Source organism: Hylobates moloch, unplaced genomic scaffold (genome assembly GCF_009828535.3).
Source record: "Hylobates moloch isolate HMO894 unplaced genomic scaffold, HMol_V3 SCAFFOLD_10, whole genome shotgun sequence".
Classification (NCBI taxonomy): Eukaryota; Metazoa; Chordata; class Mammalia; order Primates; family Hylobatidae; genus Hylobates; species Hylobates moloch.
Genome location: NW_026652285.1, coordinates 48,115,981 through 48,138,714, shown reverse-complemented (window position 1 = coordinate 48,138,714; position 22,734 = coordinate 48,115,981). Strand labels below are relative to the sequence as shown.

Genomic DNA, 22,734 nt, shown 5'->3' with positions numbered 1-22,734 from the left:
ACTACTACATACTCACTCTGATGGCTAAAGTGAAAAATACTGACAATGGGATAAATCAACTGTGGTGTATTCAGACAATGGGAAATTATTCAGCACTAAAGAGAAATGAGCTATCAGGCCATGAAAAGACATGGAGGAAACTAAAATGCATATTACTAAGTGAAAAGTCAACATGAAAAGGCTATGTACTATACGATTCCAACTATATGACATTCTGGAAAAGGCAAAACTATGGAAACAGTAAAAAGATCAGTGGTTGCCAAGGGTTGGGGGAGGTACAGTTGAAAAGGCAGCGTACAGTGGATGTTTAGGGCAGTGAAACTACTCTGTATGATACTCTGATGGTTTATTAGAGCATCACTGCCATTACGCATTTGTCCAAACCCATGGAAACCACATCAACAAGAGCAAACTCTAACGTAAACTATGGATTCTGGATGATGATGATGCATTGATGCATCAATGAAGATTCATCAATTCTAACAAATATCTTTTTAAGAATGCTATATCTGGTGGGGGATGTTGATAATGGAGGGGCTACACATGTGTGGCAGCAGGGGTATATGAGAAATCTCTGTACCTTCCACTCAATTTTGGTGTAAAACTACAAGTGCTCTAAAAAAAATAGTCCATTAATTTAAAAACAATACCAGCATTGCTAAGCATTATAGAACAAATAGAATTCTCAGATACTGCTAGTGGGAGCGTAAACTAGTACAGCCACCATACAAAATTGTTTAGTGGTAGCATTAATTCATTTTTACTAGTCTTAACATGCCTTGAGACCTTAAGTTGCATTTTTGGGAGTGGAACACAACTAGAAATTCCTTCCGGTTATCTTCTGTAGGACAAAAATATTGCATACAAAAATAACCTCTCTTCACTGTTTCACTAATCCCAGAACACAGTGAGTCACCTCAACACTTTTAAACTGAAGGTCATGACCTATTAGTAGATTGAGAAACTAACTTAGTTGACTTTAAGAAAATTAAATGGGTCAGAAAGACCAGTGTACACTATACATAATAGAAGAAATTACGGTTTTGTGAAATTTTGTTTTATTGGGAATGGATAGGTAGATGGATATTTAATTAATAAATTTACCAAATACACATTTTTTGGCCTAATGCCTAATGACCAAATGCTAAAATTAATATTTGCCAAAGCCAAATGTGGCTTTAACAGAATGAACTACTGGGATACAAGAATAAACCTGAAACCTGGCCAGGCATGATGGCTCATGCCTGTAATCCCAGCACTTTGGGAGGTGGAGGAAGGCAGACCACTTGAGATCAGGAGTTGGAGAACAGCTGGCCAACACGGTGAAATCCCATCTCTACTAAAAATACAAAAACTAGCCGGGCGTGGTGGCAGGCACCTGTAATCCCAGCTACTTGGGAGGCTGAGGCAGGAGAATCTCTTGAACCCGGGAGGTGGAGGCTGCAGTGAGCCAAGACTGCACTCTAGCCTGGGCAAGAGAGTGAGACTCCATCTCACCCAAAAAAAAAAAAAAAAAAGAATAAACCTGAAATTTTATCCGAAAAAAATAATTAAAATTACACTCATTACTAAAATTCCGGTAGGCTCACTTTAAAAGTTTGATATAAAAGGGCAGAAACAGTAATTCCTTGGTACTGTTAACTGCAGCCTGATGGGACTTTTGTAAAACTAAACAAATCCTCTTTCTATAATGAGGTCTGTAGAAAAAGCAAGATGTTTTTGCGCTAGCTCTGCCAGAGTCACTACTGCCGGAAGTGATGCTGCCAGCACATTAGTAAGCTATCCTTCCTCCCTGATAGGAACCAACTGAGGTCAAGACTTAACCTCTTCATCTCCCGGGCCTGAAGATTTGCTGAATGATGATGATATAATGTCGCTGAAAGTAATCCCACAAAGAACACAATGGATTCCCCAAAATTACTAGCATTCATACTCTCTCAACGTTAATTCTCAATCTATGCCTGTAATTTTTACTCTTTATATAATAATTTTCATACTTAAAATTCAGACTCATTACCATCATTAATTATTACAATAATTTACTCCTCCAACAATGAATAATCATTTATACATTCAACTAACTGAAAGAATTTCAATATATTAGCCAGGTGTGGTGGCTCATGCCTGTAATCCCAGCACTTTGGGAGGCCGAGGCAGGTGGATCACGAGGTCAGGAGATCAAGACCATCCTGGCTAACATGGTGAAACCCCGTCTCTATTAAAAAATACAAAAAAATTAGCCGGGTGTCGTGGCGGGCTCCTGTAGTCCCAGCTACTCAGGAGGCTGACGCAGGAGAATGGCGTGAGCCTGGGAGGCGGAGCTTGCAGTGAGCCGAGATCGCACCACTGCACTCCAGCCTGGGCGACAGAGCGAGACTCCATCTCAAAAAAAAAAAAAAAAAAAAAAAAAAGAATTTCAATATATTAATACTGAAAATTTTCTTGGGGAAAAATGGAAGAAAATGATTTCAGTCCTGGGAATTAAAAAATAAAAAAGTTACCCTGGTCATGCCACCTCCACAAAAGGCAAATCAGACCAATACATAAAGCACATATTGTAAATAAGTTACATTTAGAGAACTTAGTTGTTTTCAAAGCAAATTTTTTCTTTTCTTTTTCATTTTTTTTTTTTCGAGAGACAGTGTCTCGCTCTGTCACCCAGGTTGGAGTGCAGTGGTGCAATCATAGCTCACTGCAGCTTCGACCTCTTAGGCTCAAGAGATCCTCCTGTCTCAGCCTCCTAAGTAGCTGGGATTACAGGTATGCACCACCACACCCAGCTAATTTTTTGTAGAGACAGGAGTCATGTTGCCCAGGCTGATCTCAAACTCGTGGTTTCAAGTAATCCTCGCACCTCGGCCTCCCGAAGTGTAGGGATTACAGGTATGAGCCACCAGGCCCAAACTTCAAAGTGAATATTAAGGTAACAGTAAATCCATATGTCATGCCTTGTTTGCAATACTGATGCTGCTAAAGTGATTAGGTATGAGTGTTACCGATGCAATCTATAATCCTTGCTCAAGCAGAAGTCTTGGTGTGCCAAATAAAGTAGGCATTCCACCATTTGGCCGGTTATCCAAAGCTTAATGGTAGATTTTGGAAGAAATTTCAGTCTAAAGCGAACTTCCGTGTTCCCCTCTGGTCACGTGTGTGTGTATTTTTATGTTCTGGGTTACATATCTTACTGAAGTTCAAGGTCAAAAAATGTTTGGGAGCCATTGCTCCAGACAATCTGATGAAATTAGGAATTGTTACAGGACTCTATAAAGAATATTTTCCTACTTTGTGGATTTCAGCAAGCATATAAAAAACAATATTCTCCCATTTCTCCCAAAAGCAGATAATTACAAGCAATCTTAGAGCTCTCAAAATGAAAGAAGATAATTATTTGATCAAGACAGAATCATGAAAAATAATACTTTACTATATACATGTATCTTTCTCACATCTGTCTAAGAACATGCAGGGAGCGTTAATCTTCTTAATTTATACCCTGTGGGTATGAAAAAATAGTGTCATCATCTCTGGCTACTCTCGGGGTAAGAAAAAGTATTAATTATTTCTATGAGGCATATTTGAATTATTCTATTAAACATGCATGATGAAACAGGATGTTTTCTGTTGAAAAACAAAACAGGAGGAGTCCGTGGGATGGTATCCAAGAGTTAAGGCCATCGTTTTTTATTCTTGGGGTGATAGAAAACAGCTGTACTCTGTTGGGCCAACACAGGCTCCCCCTCAACCTCTGGATTTGTGGATTCCAACACCCATAAATGAGGTGATTAGCTCAGAACAGGCCTCCTGGCCCAGATCTCTATTGGCATCATTCCACAAAAGCCCACTGCTTTTTTTTTTCTTTTTCTTTTTCTTTTTTTCGAGACGGAGTCTTGCTCTGTGGCCAGGCTGGAGTGCAGTAGCGTAATCTGGGCTCACTGCAACCTCCGCCTCCTAGGTTCAAGTGATTCTCCTACCTCAGCCTCCCAAGTAGCTGGGATTACAGGCACCCACCACCACACCCAGCTAATTTTTGTATTTTCAGTAGAGACGGGGTTTCACCATGTTGGCCAGGATGGTCTCGATCTCTTGACCTTGTGATCCGCCCACCCCGGCCTCCCAAAGTGCTAGGATTACGGGCATGAGCCACTGCCCCCAGCACCCACTGCTTTTTTTTTCTTTTCTTTTTTTCTTTTTTTTTTTTTTTTGAGATGGAATTTCACTCTTGTTGCCCAAGCTGGAGTGCAATGGCACGATCTCGGCTCACCGCAACCTCCACCTTCCAGGTTCAAGCAATCCTCCTGCCTCAGCCTCCTGAGTAGCTGGGATTACAGGCGCCCGCCACCATGCCCAGCTAATTTATGTATTTTTAGTAGAGATGGAGTTTCACCATGTTGGCCAGGCTGATCTTGAACTGCTGACTTCAGGTGATCTGCCTGCCTCAGCCTCTCAAAGTGCTGGGATTACAGGCATGAGCCACTGAGCCCAGCCTAAAAGCCCACTGCTCTTGAAAATAAAAAGAGAGGCTATAATCCTTGGAAAGAAAGTCATACTGTGAGCATAACAATGTCCAATAGTTTCCAATGTAATGAATAAGTTTCTTCCTGCCTACTTATACTCTTGGATTAATTAAATCAAGTTCAATTAATTCTGTTTGCACACATATACCTTTAAAGAAAAAACTAATAGCAACAACTCTGAACATGACATTTCCATCCCTCCTCTCTCTAACACCACCTCTTCCCACCATTTCCCCTATCCAATCCAAAAAAGAAATAGAAAAAACCTAAAGAATTTGAAACATGTCTTGATTTCAGCTGCAGGAATAGAGGACTCTTTAAAAACAGTGGCCTGTGTGTTTTCTGACAAGAGGGTTCTGTTTATTAACAGTGTGCCTTTCTAATCCATTTTTTCTTTGCTTATACTTTTCAGTGCCTTTCAGCAAACTTGGTTTAGTTTTACATCTTGAGGGACCATACCTACTGGTTAATTTTATTTAGCCTCCACCATATAACATAAAAATCCCAGAGAGCGGGGTTTGAAATTTCAACTGACAAGCTCTTTGCCAACTGTCTTCACTGGGTAAAAAATAGAGAAAGAAAGCAACAGTTCCTAAAAGCCCTTCATCTCAGGACAAACTGCTTCCAATGTCAGTTTGAAGAGACCTTGGGAAAAATGGAAGAAAATGATCTCTGTCCTTGGAATTAAAAAAAAAAAAGTCACCCTGGTCATGCCACCTCCGCAAAAGGCAAGATCAGTCCAAAGGCTCATCCACGAAAGCAATGCTTGTTTTTGTATGACCTTTAAGCTAAGAATGGTTTTACATGTTTAAACAGATGACAGAAAAATGAAAAATAGTATTTCAAGACACATGAAAATGATCTGAAATTCAAATGCAGTGTCCATGAATAAAGATTTATTGGAGCACAGCATTCATTTGTTTTTTGTCTGTGGCTGCTTTCACATTATACCATGGCAGAGTTGAGTAGCTGCAAAAGAGCGACATGCGGCCTACGAAGCCTAAAATATTTACTATTCGGCTCTTTATAGATGATGTTTTTAGACTTCTACCTTGTAGTCCTCTTTTTCTGCAAGTAACAAGTCAGACAAACAGAGCACTGGGCCACAGCACGAAGATCTGCAGCTCCTAATCTGCTTCTCCCCAACCCCAAAACCAATCTGGGTCACGACTTCCTCCCATATGAAATGACTGGTTGGACAAATGATTACATATATGCAAGATTAAAGACAGAAAATTCCCTAACATCAAAATCTTTAATCCAAAACTAAATTATCCTTCTAAACTCACATTTCTGGAACACTTACCATGGGCCAGACACCATGTAAAGTACTAACTCACAGCAATTTATTTAATCCTCAAAACAATCTTGTGATGTAAATGTTTTATTAACCCTATTTTATAGCTGGGGAAACTGAGGTTAGAGAGGGTAAGTAACTAGTCCAGGTCCACACAATTAGGGAGTGGCAGCAAAGAGCCTTAAACTCAGGCCCCTCTGTCTCCAGAACCCATGCTCTGAATACCGGGCTTTTAATTCTGGCACCCAGGAACTGAATGACACTAAACAAATACCATGTGTGAAATACTGAGTGCAGTTCCTGATGTGTTGTATGTGCCCATAAATGTTAGCTACTATTAATTACTATACCTTTTTACATTATTCTGGGACTTACTCCTGTGTTTCTCTTTACTGGCAAGACAGCATTATCGAAATCCTCACCCTGTATATTAGAAAATTTATCACATATGATATCCCAGCAAGAGATATTCTAATGCTTTTTTTGTTTGTTTTTACTTTTAGGGACAGGGTCTCACTCTGTCACCCAGGCTGGAGTGTAGTGGTTCTATCATAGCTCTCTATAATCTCAAACTCCTGGGCTCAAGTGATCCTCTTGTCTCAGCTTCCCAAAGTGCTGGGATTACAGCCACCATGCCCGGCTAGCTTTTTAAAAATTTTTTTGTAGAGACGGGGTCTTGCTGTTACCCAGGCTGGTCTTGAACTCCTAGCTTCAAGCAATCCTCTTGCCTTGTCCTTCCAAAGCACTGGGATTACAGGTGTGAGCCACTGCACCTGGCCATAATGCTTTTTTTGTTTGAGACAGGGTCTCACTCAAGTCGCCCTGGCTGGAGTGCAATGCCACAATCATAGCTCACTGCAGCCTTGACTTCCCAGGCTCGGGCAATCATCCCACCTCAGTCTCCCAAGCAGCTGAGACTACAAGCTTGTGCCACCACACTGGGGCTGGGCTACTTTTTTTTGGTTTTTTTTGGATTTTTAGTAGAGACGGGATTTCACCATGTTGCAACAGGCTGCCCTTGAACTCCTGAGTTCAAGCGATCTACCCACCTCGGCCTCCCAAAGTGTGGGATTACAGGCATGAGCCACAACACCCAGCCCATAATGCTTGTTTTAAGCAAACAAAGCTCACACCTGTAATCTCAGCATTTTGGGAGGCTGAGGCAGGAAGATTGCTTGAGCCCAAGAATTTGAGACCAGCCTGGGCAACACAGCAAGACCTTGTCTACAAATAATTTTTAAAAATTAGCTGGGTGTGGTGGTGTACATCTGTGGGTCCCAGCCACTTGGGAGGCTGATGTGACAGAATCTCTTGAACCCAGACAGTGGAAGCTGCAGTGAGTCAAGATTGTGCTACTGCACTACAGCCTGGCACTCCGGCACTCCAGCACTCTAGCAAGAGAGGGAATTACCATAATTAAACATAAGAGTTTATTGTGTCCCTTAAAATTTAGTTTTTGGGGTATATACTTATCTTTTGTTGTTATGTAAAAAAGGCTGGTGGTAATATTATATATGCAATCAGCTATGTACAAAAATCTGCATAGAAGAAAAACTGGAAAGAAACAACATCAAAATGCTAACTTATCTCTGAGTGATAGAACTATGAGTCATATTCGTTTTCTTATTTTCTAAATTGTCTACAATGAATAGGTATTCCATACACAATCAGGAAAATATGTTCTCTTTTAATGCCCTTTTGAAGAATAACTTACAAGGTACCTGCATTTTATTTTATATATTTATTATTTATTTGGTGACAGGGTCTTACTCTGTTGCCCAGGCTATAGTACAGTGACGCAGTCATAGCTTGCTGTAATCTTGAACTCCTAAACCTCCTGGGTAGCTGGGACCACAGGCACGTGCCACCACACCCAGCTAATTTTTCTTTCTACTTTTTGTAGGGATAGAGTATCATTATGTCGCATGGGCTGGTCTTAAACACCTGGCCTGAAGCAATCAGCCCACCAGGGCCTCTCAAAGTGCTGGGATTATAAGCATGAGCTTTAATCTGGCCTACTTGTGTTTGATTTATCAGCAATGTATTTACTAATATGAGTCCTCCTTTATCTGCTTTCTCTTCCTGACTTCACCATGAAAAAAAAATTGCCATGTGTAATACACCCACAAAACTGAGAACATAGGGACACTTAAACTAACACAGTGAGAAGGCTTTCATGATCAGTGCAGGCTATTGTGGGAGGTGACATCTACTTTAATTTTGGAGATAAAAGTAGTTATCCATTGTGATGCCACAGGGGTAGAAAAAATTTTAAAAAACAAACAATTAAAAAAAAATTTTTTTTTTCATTTTAAAAAACAAACACCGGGCGTGGTGGCTCATGCCTGTAATCCCAGCACTTTGGGAGGCCGAGGCGGGTGGATCACGAGGTCAGGAGATCAAGACCATCCTGACTAACACGGTAAAACCCCGTCTCAACTAAAAATACAAAAAATTAGCCGGGCGCAGTGGCGGGCGCCTGTAGTCCCAGCTACTCGGGAGGCTGAGGCAGGAGAATGGTGTGAACCCGGGAGGCGGAGCTTGCAGAGAGCCGAGATAGCGCCACTGCAGTCCGGCCTGGGCAAAAGAGCGAGACTCCGTCTCAAAAAAAAAAAAAAAAACAGTAGTTACCCACGCAAAAGGGGGCAGGGTCAGGCAGCCCCAGAATAAAGAGCAGGGTCTGGGGTTCAGGAAGCGGGGGTCTAAGAATGTCCAGTCAATCAACATGCCTGAAGCCTGGGGTAAAAGATGGCGAGAGATTAAACTGGGGCATGAGCGGATGCTAGAGGTTTTCAAACTTTTTTGAGATCCATAGGAAGAAATATATTTCATATCAGGATATGCACACTCATAAAACGTAAAAAAGGTCCTATAAAAATTTCTTATCCTTACTTTGAGTGATTCACTCTGATATTTTTTGTTCGTATTCTATTTTCTTTTCTTCAAGACGCTAGTCATGACTAATTATACTGACTTTACTAATTCACCACTCACAGTGTGAAAAACACCAGGCCAGAGCATTTCACCTATCAATGTGTGCATCCACTGTTTAGAGATGAAATTATAAAAATGTTCTCACTGGCTGGGTGTGGTGGCTCACACTTGTAATCCCAGCACTTTGGGAGGCCAAGGTGGGAGGATCACTTGAGGCCAGGAGTTCAGGATCAGCCTGGGCAACAGAGCAAGACCCCATCTCTACAAAAAACAAAAATAAATAAAAAATTAGCTGGGAAGTAACACGCGCCTACAGTAATGTGCGCCACGGGAAGCTGAGGCAGGAGGACAGCTTGAGCCCAGGAGGCTCCACTGAGCTATAATTGTGCCACTGCCCTTCCAGCCTAGGTGACAGGGCAAGAAGCCGTCTCTAAAGAAAATAATAATTTAAAAAATTTTAAAAATGGTCTTAGTCTTGGCCCTCTATAAAGACACATGCTAGCAAGACAACATGATAATATAAATGTGCCCTTTATTTACAGCGCAACCTCTTTCAGACCTGATATAGAGACCAGGATATACACAGCATCTAAGAATACAAAATGGGAATCACTAGGGACAAAACTGAACTTAAGCTAAGAGCTCAATCAAAGCTGACCCAACAGATACACAGGGGCCAAGTTTGTAGCTGAGGGTATTTTACTATTTCTAGCTAATATTAGAACTCTGGTAAAATAATACAAACTTTGGACACAGATGAAAGATTATAAAACACAAGAAGAAAAAGTAAAGTGCAAAGGATTATCAATATCTTTGAAAACGGAGCCCCTCTTTGTTCAGAAAACAGAAGGATTCAAATGTTCTTATGTAGCACATACAAGAGCCTCCACAAAAGTCCATATCTCAAATTCTAACAGACCCAAAAAGCGGAAAACGAATTCAGAAAGGTCATCTATGAGAAACTAACAAGCTGTCCAAAGCATGTTTCTTCCAAGATCATCTACTCACTAAGACAACAGCCTTTAAACTGAAAATTGTTTCCCTAATTGCATCCTCTGTCAAGTCACAGCAGTGCTCCTTCAAAAGGTTGGTGTTGTGTTCCTAAGAGCCACATTCCTATCATAAAAGTGGCTTGCCTGGTGACCTGGAAATGTCTGACCTGATGCCCTGACCTACCACTCCACTCCAGGGCTCCTCCTAGACAGACCAGGTGGTGAGCCCTTTCTCCAGCTTGGCCCAGTCCTGAGAGTTGAGATTGTTTATGGGAAGGAGGGGCTAGGCAGAAGTCAGGAGGATCTGGTAAGACCGAAGGAGTCCAAGTGACTGCCAGCTCAAATTAGGGGTGGAGGAAGGGAAGCACAAGAGAATGGAGTCCTTTAGGATTTCCCCAGAGAACGGGAAGGCCAGGAAGTGAAAAGCTGTGGTTTCTGGGGCTGTAATTAAAATACGGTAAATTACAGGACCATTCTTGCCAAAATCCCCCTTTCTCCTGGAAGGTGGGGGAGAGTTGTGACAATACTTCTATGGTCATATTCTTACCTTCAGCCACGCCAAGGCCCTGGGGTCACACCTACTCCTGAGGCTGCAGCTGCTCAGAGGTTTTTTTTGGTTTTTTTTTTTTTTGGTTGTTTTTTTTTTTTTGAGAGGAGTCTCGCTCTGTTGCCCAAGCTGGAGTAGAGTGGCCTGATATCAGCTCACTGCAACCTCCGCCTCCCACGTTCAAGAGATTCTCCTCCCTTAGCCTCTCGAGTAGCTGGGATTACAGACATGCGCCACCACGGCCCGGCTAATTTTTGTATTTTTAGTAGAGACAGGGTTTCGCCATGTTGGTCAGGCTGGTCTCAAACTCCTGACCTCAAGTGATCCATCTGCTTCGGCCTCCCAAACTGTTGGGATTACAGGGGTGAGCCACTGCACCTGGCCTCAGAGACTTTTTTTTAAAAAAACTCTTTTTCACTGATAGATGCCCAGAAGATCATTTTATCTTTTTATGAACATGGGCACATGGACAAGGAGGGAGGAAATGGAGACCATGGAATTTTTTCTTAAACTTCTAGGAATGCCCTGGTTCCCTCCCAAGCCCTTGAGCCTGCAGAACTATTTACTGTTTAAGATGTGGATGGCGTGGCAGTGAGAATAACCTCTGCTCACAGAGACAGAAGAAGGAAAAATCAGTGCTCTCTGGGGCAGTGGCTTGCCACCAATATGCAGTGGTCATTTAAATTGTAGGCTTTCAGAATAATCACTAGGAATTTGCTCTCCTTCTATACCCACTGTCTACATGCAGAAGTAACCTGCTATCTCTTGCTATCTGTCCTAACAAATTGTAGTTCTTTACCTCTGGTTTTAAGATACTTAGTGGAAAACTAACACTTGAGCACTATAATAATTTTCAACTATGAATAGAATGATTTTTGTTTGAATTCTAAAGCCATAGCAACAAAATTTATTCCCATAAGTATAATTCTATGTCCTTAAAATTGCCATTTTGGCCAGATGTAGTGGGTCATGCCGGTAATCCCAACACTTTTTTTTTTTTTTTTTAAATAGAGTCTCACACTATTGCCCAGGCTGGAGTGCAATGGCACTATCTCAACTCACTGCAACCTCCACCTCCCGGGTTCAAGCGATTCGCCTGCCTCAGCCACCCGAGTAGCTGGGATTACAGGCGCTCATCACCACACCCGGCTAATTATTTGTATTTTTAGTAGAGACGGGGTTTCACTATGTTGGCCAGACTGGTCTCGAACTCCTGACCTAAGGTGATCCACCTGCCTCAATCTCCCAAAGTGCTGGGATTACAGGCGTGAGCCAGCGCACCCAGCCTAATCCCAACACTTTGGGAAGCCCACGTGGGAAGATGGTTTGAGCCCAGGAGGTCCCACTATGGAGACCCCATCAGACTAGCCTGGGCAACACTGTGGGACCCCATCTGTACAAAAAATGTTTTAAATGGTTGGGCTTGGCAGCACATGCCTGTAGTCCTAGCTACTCAGGAAGCTGAGGCGGGAGGGTCACTTGAGCCCAGGAGGTTGAGAATGCAGTGAGCCATGCACTCCAGCCTTGGCGGCATAACAAAACCTTTTCTTAATTTAAAAAAAAAAAAAAAAGCCATTTATCAGAATCTCTTTAAATATATAAATGTTATTTTCTTTACCTCTGTAATCCCAGCACTTTGGGAGGCCGAGGCAGGTGGATCACCTAAGATCAGTAGTTCGAGACCAGCCTGGCCAACATGATGAAATCCCATTTCTACTATAAATACAAAATATTAGCTGGGCATGGTGGTGCGTGCCTGTAATCCCAGCTACTCGGGAGGCTGAGGCAGGAGAATCACTTGAACCCAGGAGGTGGAGGTTGCAGTGAGCCAAGATCATGCCATTGCACTCCAGCTTGGGCAACAAGAGCGAAACGCTGTCTCTAAAATAAATAAGAAAATAAAAAAGAAAAACCGGTTTCTGCCAGTATAACTGGCAGAGTGATGGTCAGGGAGAGAATCATTCTCTTAGTAGATTAGTCCTCCCTCTTCTAGAGATACGCACTGAAAACCCTCCTCTCTGGAATCAAATACAATGATTTCTGTAAAGCAAGGTCTTAATTTAAATCTATGGCTTAAAACTATCACCTCCAAAAGTGATGGGAAAAAATAAGATGAGAGGAGACAAGAGGATCCTGAATGATATTTTGCACAGAGAATTTCTAAAATCTAGTAGAATACGTAGTATTTTCACATCTTGGGTCTACAGAGTTGATGTTACTGAGTTATAACCAACTTTACATTTTCCAAATATAAAAGTCTTCAGTATCTGGATGGCCATTCATGAACAACCAGATTTTGCAAGGGTCTCCTTGGAATCTGTGCATATAAAGCCCTAGACATATTCCTGCAGGAAGACCCCAGTGTTCTCTTTCTCTAGACAGCTACAAGAAAAGAAAAAAAAATTCTGCCCTATGTAGCAAGAGCCTATGTGAATCAGATCAGGCCTAATTATTAATACATTATGCCCCCTTCCTAATCCTCATCCTATCCTTTCCCATCTCTGTTGTTTCTCATGGAAATCTGGACTTATGAAAAGCCTTTGCTTGGTATGTTTATTCCTCCATATGTTTCTATCCACATGCTGCTGAGCACTGAGTAGCTGGGAGTTGGGAAGGGGATCATCAAAAATGACCCAGGAGTCTAGGAGAAGGAGCACGAGATGAAATTAGTCAGAAACATTAGAAATTATTTGAGAGGCCAGTATGAGGCCATGAAGAAGATTTCAAATCAGATTTAGCATGAGATGAAGAAACTGGCCTGGGCAACATGGTAAAACTCTGTGTCTACAAAAAATACAAAAATTAGCCAGGCATGGCGATGCACACCTGCAGTCCTAACTCCTGGGAAGGCTGAGGTGGGAGGATCGCTTGAGCCCAGGAAGCAGAAGTTGCAGTAAGTCCAAGATCATCATACCACACTCCAGCCTGGGCAACAGAGCCAGACCCTTGCCTCAAAGAGAAAAAAAAAAGAAAAAGAAACAAAAGAAACTGAGGCATAAAGTAGTCTAGTGACTTATAAAGGTCGCCTAGCAAGTTAACTACAAAATTGGTGCTAATGGAGCTGTTGCTTTAAAAAAGGGGTGGGGGGGATGGCAGGAGGGCCAGAAGTTCATCCCACTCATAATGAAGCATGTCCAACCCCCATTAGACTTTTATGTTTGGAAAATGTAAAGTTGATTATAACTCAGTAATATCAACTCTGGAGACCTAAATATGTCTGGGGCTTTATATGCACAGATTCCAATGAGATCCTCAAAAAATGTGGTTGTTCATGAATGGCCATCAAGACACTGAAGACTTGATGTTTGGAAAATGTAAAGTTGATTATAACTCAGTTTATCATGGTCTGAACTAGCTTTTCAGGTTAAATCTGGCTGAGGGGAGGGGTCCATTCCATTGGTTGGAGAGCTTAGAGTTTTATTTTTGGTTTACATGTTAGAGCCCCAATATTTAGATACAGAATAGGTTTTCAAGAGTGCAAAGGCCTTAGGCAAGGACCAGAAGCCCTGTCAGATGGGAAGGGTTCCCTGAAAGTGGAAGCAGGCAATCACTATAGCAGTGACTCCTACCTCACATTTCCAGCTTCAGATAGGCCCAGGTTCTAGTGAGCAGTTGCTTGGATGACCTGAATGCAGAGAGATCAAAGAGAATGATTTATTCCCCCAAAGAAAAATATGGCCGAAAACAATTTTAAGTTTGGCACACCATTCAGAATATTAACTTTGGCAGGAATGGTTTCTGTTGCAATGTTTCATGGACACTTTCCTTGCCTGAAAAACCAGTAGGAATACCTTCAGATGAAGTCCTCCCAGGGCTAGCATCAGATAAATCTGAGCACTGACTCATCAAAACAATAAGCCCAAAAAAGCAATGAAATAATACATGCTAGCCAGAAAGTCTTGTGAACCTGGGTAGTCAACATTTCGGACATAAGCATAAGAGTTTGGTTTTCAAGGATGAGACTCCAAGATCCTCCAAATCTTCTGGAGTCTGAGATACCTGCCAACTGTGTCTAAAACCTAGAGGGGCTTCTTTCAGCCAACCCCCTCTAACCAACACTCAGCGAGCTAAAGTTTGGAAACATCTTCTCCCCAAATATGGATTTGGTCAGGAGGTTCCTCGAAGACACACAGACATTCCAAGATAACCTCCAGGTTGTAGTCATTTCTTTGTCTCATGGGAGCAAGTCCTGGCTGGGAAGCCGGGAATCCTAAAATAGAATCCATGAGTTTCTCAGAACCAAGCAAAATTCCTGGAGTGCAGGGATGCCAGAGAGATCCTTGTAAGGGGCCTGAGACAGTCCCTCTAGCATGAGTATAAACTGAGTTGGTTAGAGGGTCTCCCTTAATTTGAATTCAAATTGCCCTCAGGCTCCCTGGAAATTGGGAGCACCCAGCAGAAAAGATCCACATTAGATGCATTCTTCGGTCCCAAGAATATAAAACCAAAATAGCTTATTAAATTATAAGGGATGCTAAAGAGTTTTAAAATTCCACGCCAATCAAAATGCATAAATATAAAACCATCCCCCAACTCTAATCCCAAATGTAAGCTGAGAAATTTGCCTTGTGGCTTTCTAAAAATCCTACAGATGCAGACATAAAGTGGTAAATGACTGGAAGAATAAAAACGAGGGGGCATGGCCGGCGTGGTGGCTCATGCCTGTAATCCCAGCACTTTGGGAGGCCGAGGCGGGTGGATCACGAGGTCAGGAGATCGAGACCATCCTGGCTAACACGGTGAAACCCTAACTCTACTAAAAATACTAAAAATTAGCCAGGCGTGGTGGTAGGCACCTGTAGTCCCAGCTACTCGGGAGGCTGAGGCAGGAGAATGGCGTGAACCCGGGAGGCGGAGGTTGCAGTGAGCCGAAATCACACCACTGCACTCCAGCCTGGGCAAAAGAGCGAGACTCCGTCTCAAAAAAAAAAAAAAGGGAGGGGGCCACAGCAGTCACACCAGTAACTTGTTTAATTGATTTGCAGTTGCTAAATCTCTTTAACTCATTGCCCTAAACTAAACACCTACAGCAACTGTTAACACTCTGAGAAACAGATAAGCAATCTGTGAAGAGGGCTGACGTGTGCATTTAAATTCTTGCTTTCTGTGTGGAGCAATACCATTTTTCAAAAACTGTTACACTGGGTAAATGGCCTTCTCTTTATTCAGAGAAAATTATCTGTTTCACAGTTCGTGCACATACCAAATTTCCTTGACTTCTCTGAAAGAAGCTTAGCCCTTACTTAGTTAGACAGATGTGGATAGGAGGATGCATTATTTCATTTCTGCCTGAATCAAATGACTTTTCCCCCTTTGCTGCCCAGCAAACTCTCACTCAGCATTCGGAACTCTGCTTAGATTACTCCTCTTCCGTGACATCTTCTCAGCTGCCTCAAGCTCCTTGCCCTTTGCTTCCCAGCCCTCTGATCACACTTTGATGACATCTCCTATCACAAGCACTGAGATTTCTCTGTTTAAGACATGCTCATACATTTTTGGTAGGGAAGTAAACTGGTATGACCTCTTTGAAAAGCGATTTGGAAATTTCTATGAAAACAGCAGTGCACTTACCCTCTGAAACAACAAATCCCACTGCCAGGACTTTATCCTGTGGATTTACATGTGTAAGCAACAACAATACTATTGGGAGACTATTTGTTATAAAAAAAGATTGAAAACAATCCAGAAGTATGTTAATTAGGGTCTGGTTAAATGAGCTCAGCAGAATACTATGTAGTTACTTAAAAGAACCAGGAAGTTCTCCTGGTTCTAATATTTGTGTTGTATTGTTTGTTTGTTTGAGACAGGGTCTCGCTCTGTCACCCAGGCTGGAGTGCAGTGGCACGATCTTGGCCTCCCAGGCTCAAGTGATCCTCCCACCTCAGTCTCCTGAGTAGCTGGGACTACAAACACGCAACACCAAGCCCAGCTAATTTTTTTCGTATTTGTTTTAGAGAAAAGGTTTCACCATGTTGCCCAGGCTGGTCTCAAACTCCTAGGCTCAAGCAATCTGCCTGCCTGGGCCTCCCAAAGTGCCAGGATTACAGGTGTGAACCACTGTGCCTGGCCTGTACATTTTTCTGAAACTCCTTTAATTTGATAGAGAATCTTGACACCTCACTCATATCAGCCCACTGAAAGGTGTCCCTGTATTTTTTTTTTTAAATGTAGTCTTTCCCTGTCCATTAAGCAAGTGAGGACAACTTTGGCAATGGGTTCTGTTATGTCCTGAGGTATAAGGTGTGTATTAGAAAATCTCACTGCACTAGTCATGTAAGTCAAATTGTTGGAATGCTGAAACGCCAAAGGAGGGGACCCCAGTATTTCCAGAAGGGAGGAGTGCTTATCAGAAGCACATAACCTCCAGCCTTTGCTACTTTGTAGTAAAGCTACAAGAAAAGCCCAGTTCCAGTCTCTGAGTCCACCCCCACCTTCTTTCAGACAAAAAAAAAAAAAACCCACCTTTGTTTTTGTATCAAAGCGTTTTACATTATCTGTCATTCATAAATGATTTAGTGGCTGTGCAGTTACAAAGAAATAAAAGACTGTTCCACTCTCAAAAAGTGCATAGTTGAATGCTCTAATATGGATCCATTGAAAGAGGGCAGTTACACAAACCAAATACCAATAATACAACTGCATAAGCTAATAAAATGACTGTCCAACAAAAGCAGGTCCAACCCAATAACATCTCTGGCAGGTTTCTCTGCTCATATGCATGGACTCAATTAAAGCTTCTGTTCCACTTCCAGGTCACACCAACCACTCACTAGCTTTGAGATCTTAGATAGTTTACTTGACCTCATTAAGTACTACTTCATCCATAAAACAGGGATATGAGGACCCACCCACCTGATAGGAAAGTCAGAATAATTAAAGAAGACAGAGCATATACGTGCTGGGTGCAGTGCCTGACATATGTGGCCAAATATATGTTAACCATTCCCATCATCATCATCATTATGAAATTTTCAAGATGTTTCTCAGGCTTTAGTCTGCCAACAGGTATAAAAAGTATCAAGTTTATAAAAGAAGACTATTCACATGCATATTTCACCTCACTTTTGATTAATTCCTTTGTTGGGGTAAAAAATACAAAAATTAAGTTCATTTTAGATAAAAACCTTTTTCTCTCAAAAATGTTATTTAAGCAGCATGTGTGTGGTGTCTTTTAAGTTTTATGATATTTTTACTCTGAATAACAAAAGAACCTGAAACACTGACATTTGCTTCTTCAAAGTTCCATGAATTTATTTTCACAAGGCACATGAAATATTTATGCTTTACTTTCACCACCAAAATCAATAAGCCATTTGGAAAAAATGGCCAAGGTCAGACATCAGGTTTCCAACTACAATAGAGAGTTACCAAACCTGCTTAGAATGAGATGATTCTACAGCCCAAATCTCATTCAGTATCCTTTGGCCCATTCTTACTCTCAGAATAAAATATTTTTTAAAAGATTTTATGAGAACAAAAGTTCTGTTTTCTACACTTCTACACTCTAACAAGCCAGATAGATTCACGCTAATTGAACTGCAAGGCTTCTGAGAGTAGCTGAAAACAACATAAATGCTATATGTGTAAAACTAAGAGGTTGTACTCATTCAGAAAAAGGAAAGGAGGGTCCCAGCCAGGTTTGGTGGTGAGCACCTATATTTCCAGATACTCTGGAAGCTCAGGTAGGAAGACTGCTTGAGCACAGGAGAGCAAGACCAGCCTGGTCAACATAGCAAAATCCCATCTCCAGAAAAAAAGAAAGAGAGACAGAAAAAGAAAGAAAGAGGGTACCATAAAGAATGAGCTGAAGACCACGAAATTGCAACACATCTTAGTAGAGTACCATGGTGGCACAGGTAACAGTTAAGGGAGAAAGTGTCAGTGACAGACCTTGTATGGCCAAAAGTGATTCTATAGAAACAAAATCAGCAAGGAATGGTCAAACTGCGACAGAATTGATTTTTCAAGCAGAATGCAGGCAATACCATACAGCCTTTCGGAAACATGCCAACCAACAGCAAGACATTTCAAATGGAAGCTGAGACACTGTTCTGAGGATAATTGCTTTTATTTTCTTTTTTGAAATGAAATGGATGTGAAGAAGAAAGAAACCTGAAAGAATATTCAACCAAATGTAAATAGTGATTATCAGTAGATAACAGGGATGATTTCTATATTTTAGTTATATATTTATTGTTTATCTTTACCTTTTTCCAAATTTTCTAAAAACAAAAAAATTATATTTTTACTTACATGCTTTTTTAAAAAAAACAAAATGAATGAGATCAGCCATCCACTTGTAAATATGGGATACTCTAGGTAATATCTGTAGATACATACGTCTTCCCCATTAGACTCAGGACCCTCATGAATGACACCTTATTGTTCCTTGGAACCCCAGTGTCTAGCACAGGGCCTAAAATATGAGCTACATTTATTAAGAAACGTTTGTTTAGCAAATGAATTCTGGATATGGCCAAAAACCCAAACAAGGTAACCCTGATCTATCCTCCAGATGGTACAAAAATGGCCAGGGTCTCCCACTAGCATCTGCCCAGGACTTCCCTGGGCAGCCTCCTTCCACAAACGGTCCCCCTGTTGGGGATGTGCTGATGAGCCGGAAAGATGCTATTAGCCTGCATTATAGCTTAATGTCCCTTGTTTTTAATATCTTCCAGCAAGTCCTTTGTTGTTACTCACCTAGCTCCTTTCCTTTTAGTATTGTCTACTGAATTGAGCCATGCTGTTTTGCCCAAATCTTGCTCTGAAAGAAGCTATAAGAAACATGGCTAGGATGTTCTGTCTTGTATTTCTGCTAGAGATATCCAGGCCACTCCAATACTTTAAAAGAACCCACAGGAAAATCTGTCTCAGATCTCAATGCCATTAAAATAACTACTTTTCAGAGCAAGTGACACATTTTAATTTTATGAGCACTATGAATCTTGAGATTTTTCTCTCTGCTTGCAGCTGAGAGCCAAATCTACAGTGACCTTACTACACATGGAGGTCTGTCTGTAAGCTAGCTTTTCCTCTTGTTTCATCTTATTATTCTTCCCTTCCTCTAGATGACCATGCTATCTTTACTTTTTCCTCTCTCTCAGATCATGTGTATTTTTAGAAGCCCTTTTGGAATGAGGTAGGGTTTAAATAAACCAAAAAATTAAATACAACCGCAAAGCCCCCAATCCCATGCTGTCTTTGGAGATTTTTATCCATGTAGCTTGCCTGCAGGACAAGAAAGTAAAGCTCCACACCACTCTCCTTGCTGTACCAACCAGGGGGTGACCTTTATGTGCATTTGTGACAAGAAAGTCTGTAGACCAGAGGCCCCTCCCTTTCGACTTCCTGACCACCAGCTCTAAAATACACATTTGACCACCAATGTGAATGGAGCACTATGACTTAAGGCAGAACAGCAAATGGTTAAGAGTGCAGACTTAGGCCAGGCGCAGTGATCCCACACTTTGGGAGGCCGAGGAGGGTGGATCACAAGGTCAGGAGCCCAAGACCAGCCTGGATCCCGTCTCTACTAAAAACACACACAAAAAAAAATTAGCCGGGCATGGTGGCGGGCTGCCTGTAATCCCAGCTGCTCGGGAGGCTGAGGCAGAGAACTGCTTGATCCCGAGAGGTGGAGGTTGCAGTGAGCCGAGATCATGCCACTGCACTCCAGCCTGGGCAACAGAGCGAGAGTTTGTCTCAAAAAATAAAAATAAAAAAAGAGTGCAGATTTCAAAGCCAGACTACCTGGGTTTTAATCCTGCCTGCTACATCCCCCACTCTAACTGTTGACTTTAGACAAGTTAAATAACATTTCTGGGCATCTTTATTTCCCCATCTGTACAACAGGAACAATATAATGATACTGATCTCATAAGATTGTTGAGAACAGCAAATGCGTTAACACATGTAGAAGTGACTATACCATTGCCTAACACACAGTAAATGTGGGACAGTACTATGATAGGACATTTCTGTTTTTGTTTTTTGTACTCTGTTGAGACAGGGTCTTGCTATGTTGCCCAGGCTAGTCTCAAACCCCTAGCCTCAAGCAATCCTCCCACTTTAGCCTCATAAAGTGCTAGGATTACAGGCATGGCCCACTGCTCCTGGCCATCGCTTTTTTTTTTTTTTCAGCTAAGCTGGTCCACACAAAGTTTCAAGTCTGATTGGCAGTAATGTTTCTCACTGTAAATTACTAAACTGGCAAACCCATTTCTATGGTAACTTTGTGTCTGGATCTCATTTATAAATTAATGTTGATTCAAAATTCCCTTTATCCTGAATCAAGGACCAGATAAAACAAATTAAAATAAAATAAAATGCAAAGTTCCCTCTAAATACCCGTCATGTTTAACCATAAGCTTTCTGATGTGAAGGAGAAAGGAGGTTCCTGGGAATGTATCCACAATTAGTAACAGGATGACCCTTAAACCCCCAAGTGTGAATGAACCCACAAGTATACACTACTGTGTACACACACACACACACACACCTGTCAATGTCCCTCCATTTGCAATATAGACAGCATTTAATATGCCTGAAGAGATTTTTAAAAAGGGCATTCTTTAACGTATTTCAACAGGCAGCAGGTGATCAGAAAAAATAAATAAAATATTGTTTAACTATCAAAGAACAACTCTGCACTGTTAGATACTTCAGGTCCTGATTTGCACCTGAGTTTAGAAAGCTACCTCATACATATGCACTTAAAATGGAAATTTCTCATCAGATTCCACATCTAATACAATGCAGAATCCAACTCTAGCTGTGCCCCATCTTTGCTCAGGGCAGAGCCAGTCTCAGCAACTTCCTTCACAATCAGCCCAACAAGATGTCAGTCCTCAGTGAAGGACTATTCCACATACGTATGTACGTGATTATCAAATAAAGGGACTTCATACTCCAACTGCAGAAACGCAAAGAAAGAAAACTAGATAAGTATGAAAGCTATAGAGTTTAGGAAAATCAAGGAAAAAAGTAATCACTGAAACTCTTATCTCTTGCAATGAAAATTACTTCAAAATTTGATGTAAATGGATTAAATTTCAGTATTTCGCTATACCGAAATTACACGATGGGAAGAAAAAACCCAAGAATACATCGGAGCCATTTATCTTCCATTTCCTGTATTTCCCTTAATTACCTACCCAAATAAATGCACGTAAGAGTTGTTAAAGTATTGAAATACGTCAGTCCTTTCTAATTACCTACCCAAGTGAATGCGCGGAAGAGTATGTTACAACTTTTAATTAAAATACGTCAGTTTCTTTTACAATTATCTTATTTCTGCATATCACAGAAAATATTCTAAGAACAGAGCAAAAATCAACAAGGACAATCCGCCCAGAAAACTGCTTTTAGGAATTTAGTAATCTCAGCCCTCTCTGGTTTAGCACGCCAACCTCTTTGGGAGAGCGAAGGCAAAGGAGATGATAAAATGACACTTCCGAATAGCAACAGCTGAGATTACTGCCGCATCCTAGATTCTTTCCACCAGGAGCGCGAGTACCGGGTTTTTTTCTAAACGCTCTTCCCAAGATCCGGAGGTCAATTTCAAACGCTGCTCCTAGCTTAAGTCCCGAGGGAGGCTCGCTCGCCCACCCCACCCTGCAGGCATTGCACTTCCCGTTCGCTCTGGCCGCTCAGGAACCCTAACTTGACAGTGACAAACACTGAGAAAAGAGGAAGTGGCTAAAGATCATTTCAAGACATTTTTTAAAGGGAGATCAATGGCCCTGTCTTTCCGGAAAACTTCCATGGGACGCTGCCATCACACCCTCTGAAAGTTTCAGCGAATGACAACGTAGCAAAAGTGAGGTCTACTCCCCTTTAAAAATATATACATTTTTAAATCCTCGAAATCCTCTTGCTATCAAAATCGATCCCTCCTCCGTAACAGCGAACGCAAAACTAAGAGCGCCCGTCCCGGTGGGGCCGATCTCGGAAGCCAGGCTCGGGGCCGGGTGCGCGCTGGGTCCTCCCTGCCGAGCGGCAGAGGAGGCGCCGGCACCGCGGCGGTCGCAGGACCCGGCGAGCGCCTACCTTACCTCCCTCACCTGGTTTGACTGGTTTGGGTGGCGGCTTCGACATCTCGCGTCCTGGAGCTGCAAATCCTAAAGACCCCGCCGAAAAGCCCACCGCTTGCCCGCCACCTGGCACTCCGGGCACCCCAGTTTCTTTTTGTCTGGCTTACAACCGTGCGCCTCCCAGGACCGGCGCCCACCCCTGGCTGCGGGAAGAGCGGACGCAGGCAGAGCTGCTAAGCCGAGTGCCCCGCCCCGCCTCACGGCCGCCGGAGCAGTCCAGAGCGCGCGCCGGGCCGACGAGGAAGTGGACCCCGCCTAGCCGAGCGCTAATTGGCTCCCGGGCTGGCAGCTTCGCCGCAGCAGGAGCGCGGGCCGCGCGCACGAAGGCGGAACCAGCCGGAGCCGAGCGAGGGCGAAG

General features: G+C 42.3%; 1 protein-coding gene across 3 annotated transcripts in view; it reads right to left on the bottom strand.

Annotated features, from left to right (window-relative positions):
- The window catches only part of OSTF1 (osteoclast stimulating factor 1), a 63,920-nt gene extending 41,332 nt beyond the window's left edge, over positions 1-22,588 (bottom strand). For 2 of the 3 annotated variants that reach the window (XM_058445731.1, XM_058445732.1), the window contains exon 1: positions 22,338-22,588. In XM_058445731.1, the coding sequence (XP_058301714.1) occupies positions 22,338-22,380 (43 nt within the window). In that variant the 5' untranslated portion in view covers positions 22,381-22,588. The remainder of the gene's footprint in view (positions 1-22,337) is intronic. The other variant, XM_032164317.2, reaches the window with a different exon arrangement.
- Between the last annotated feature and the right edge of the window lie 146 nt (positions 22,589-22,734).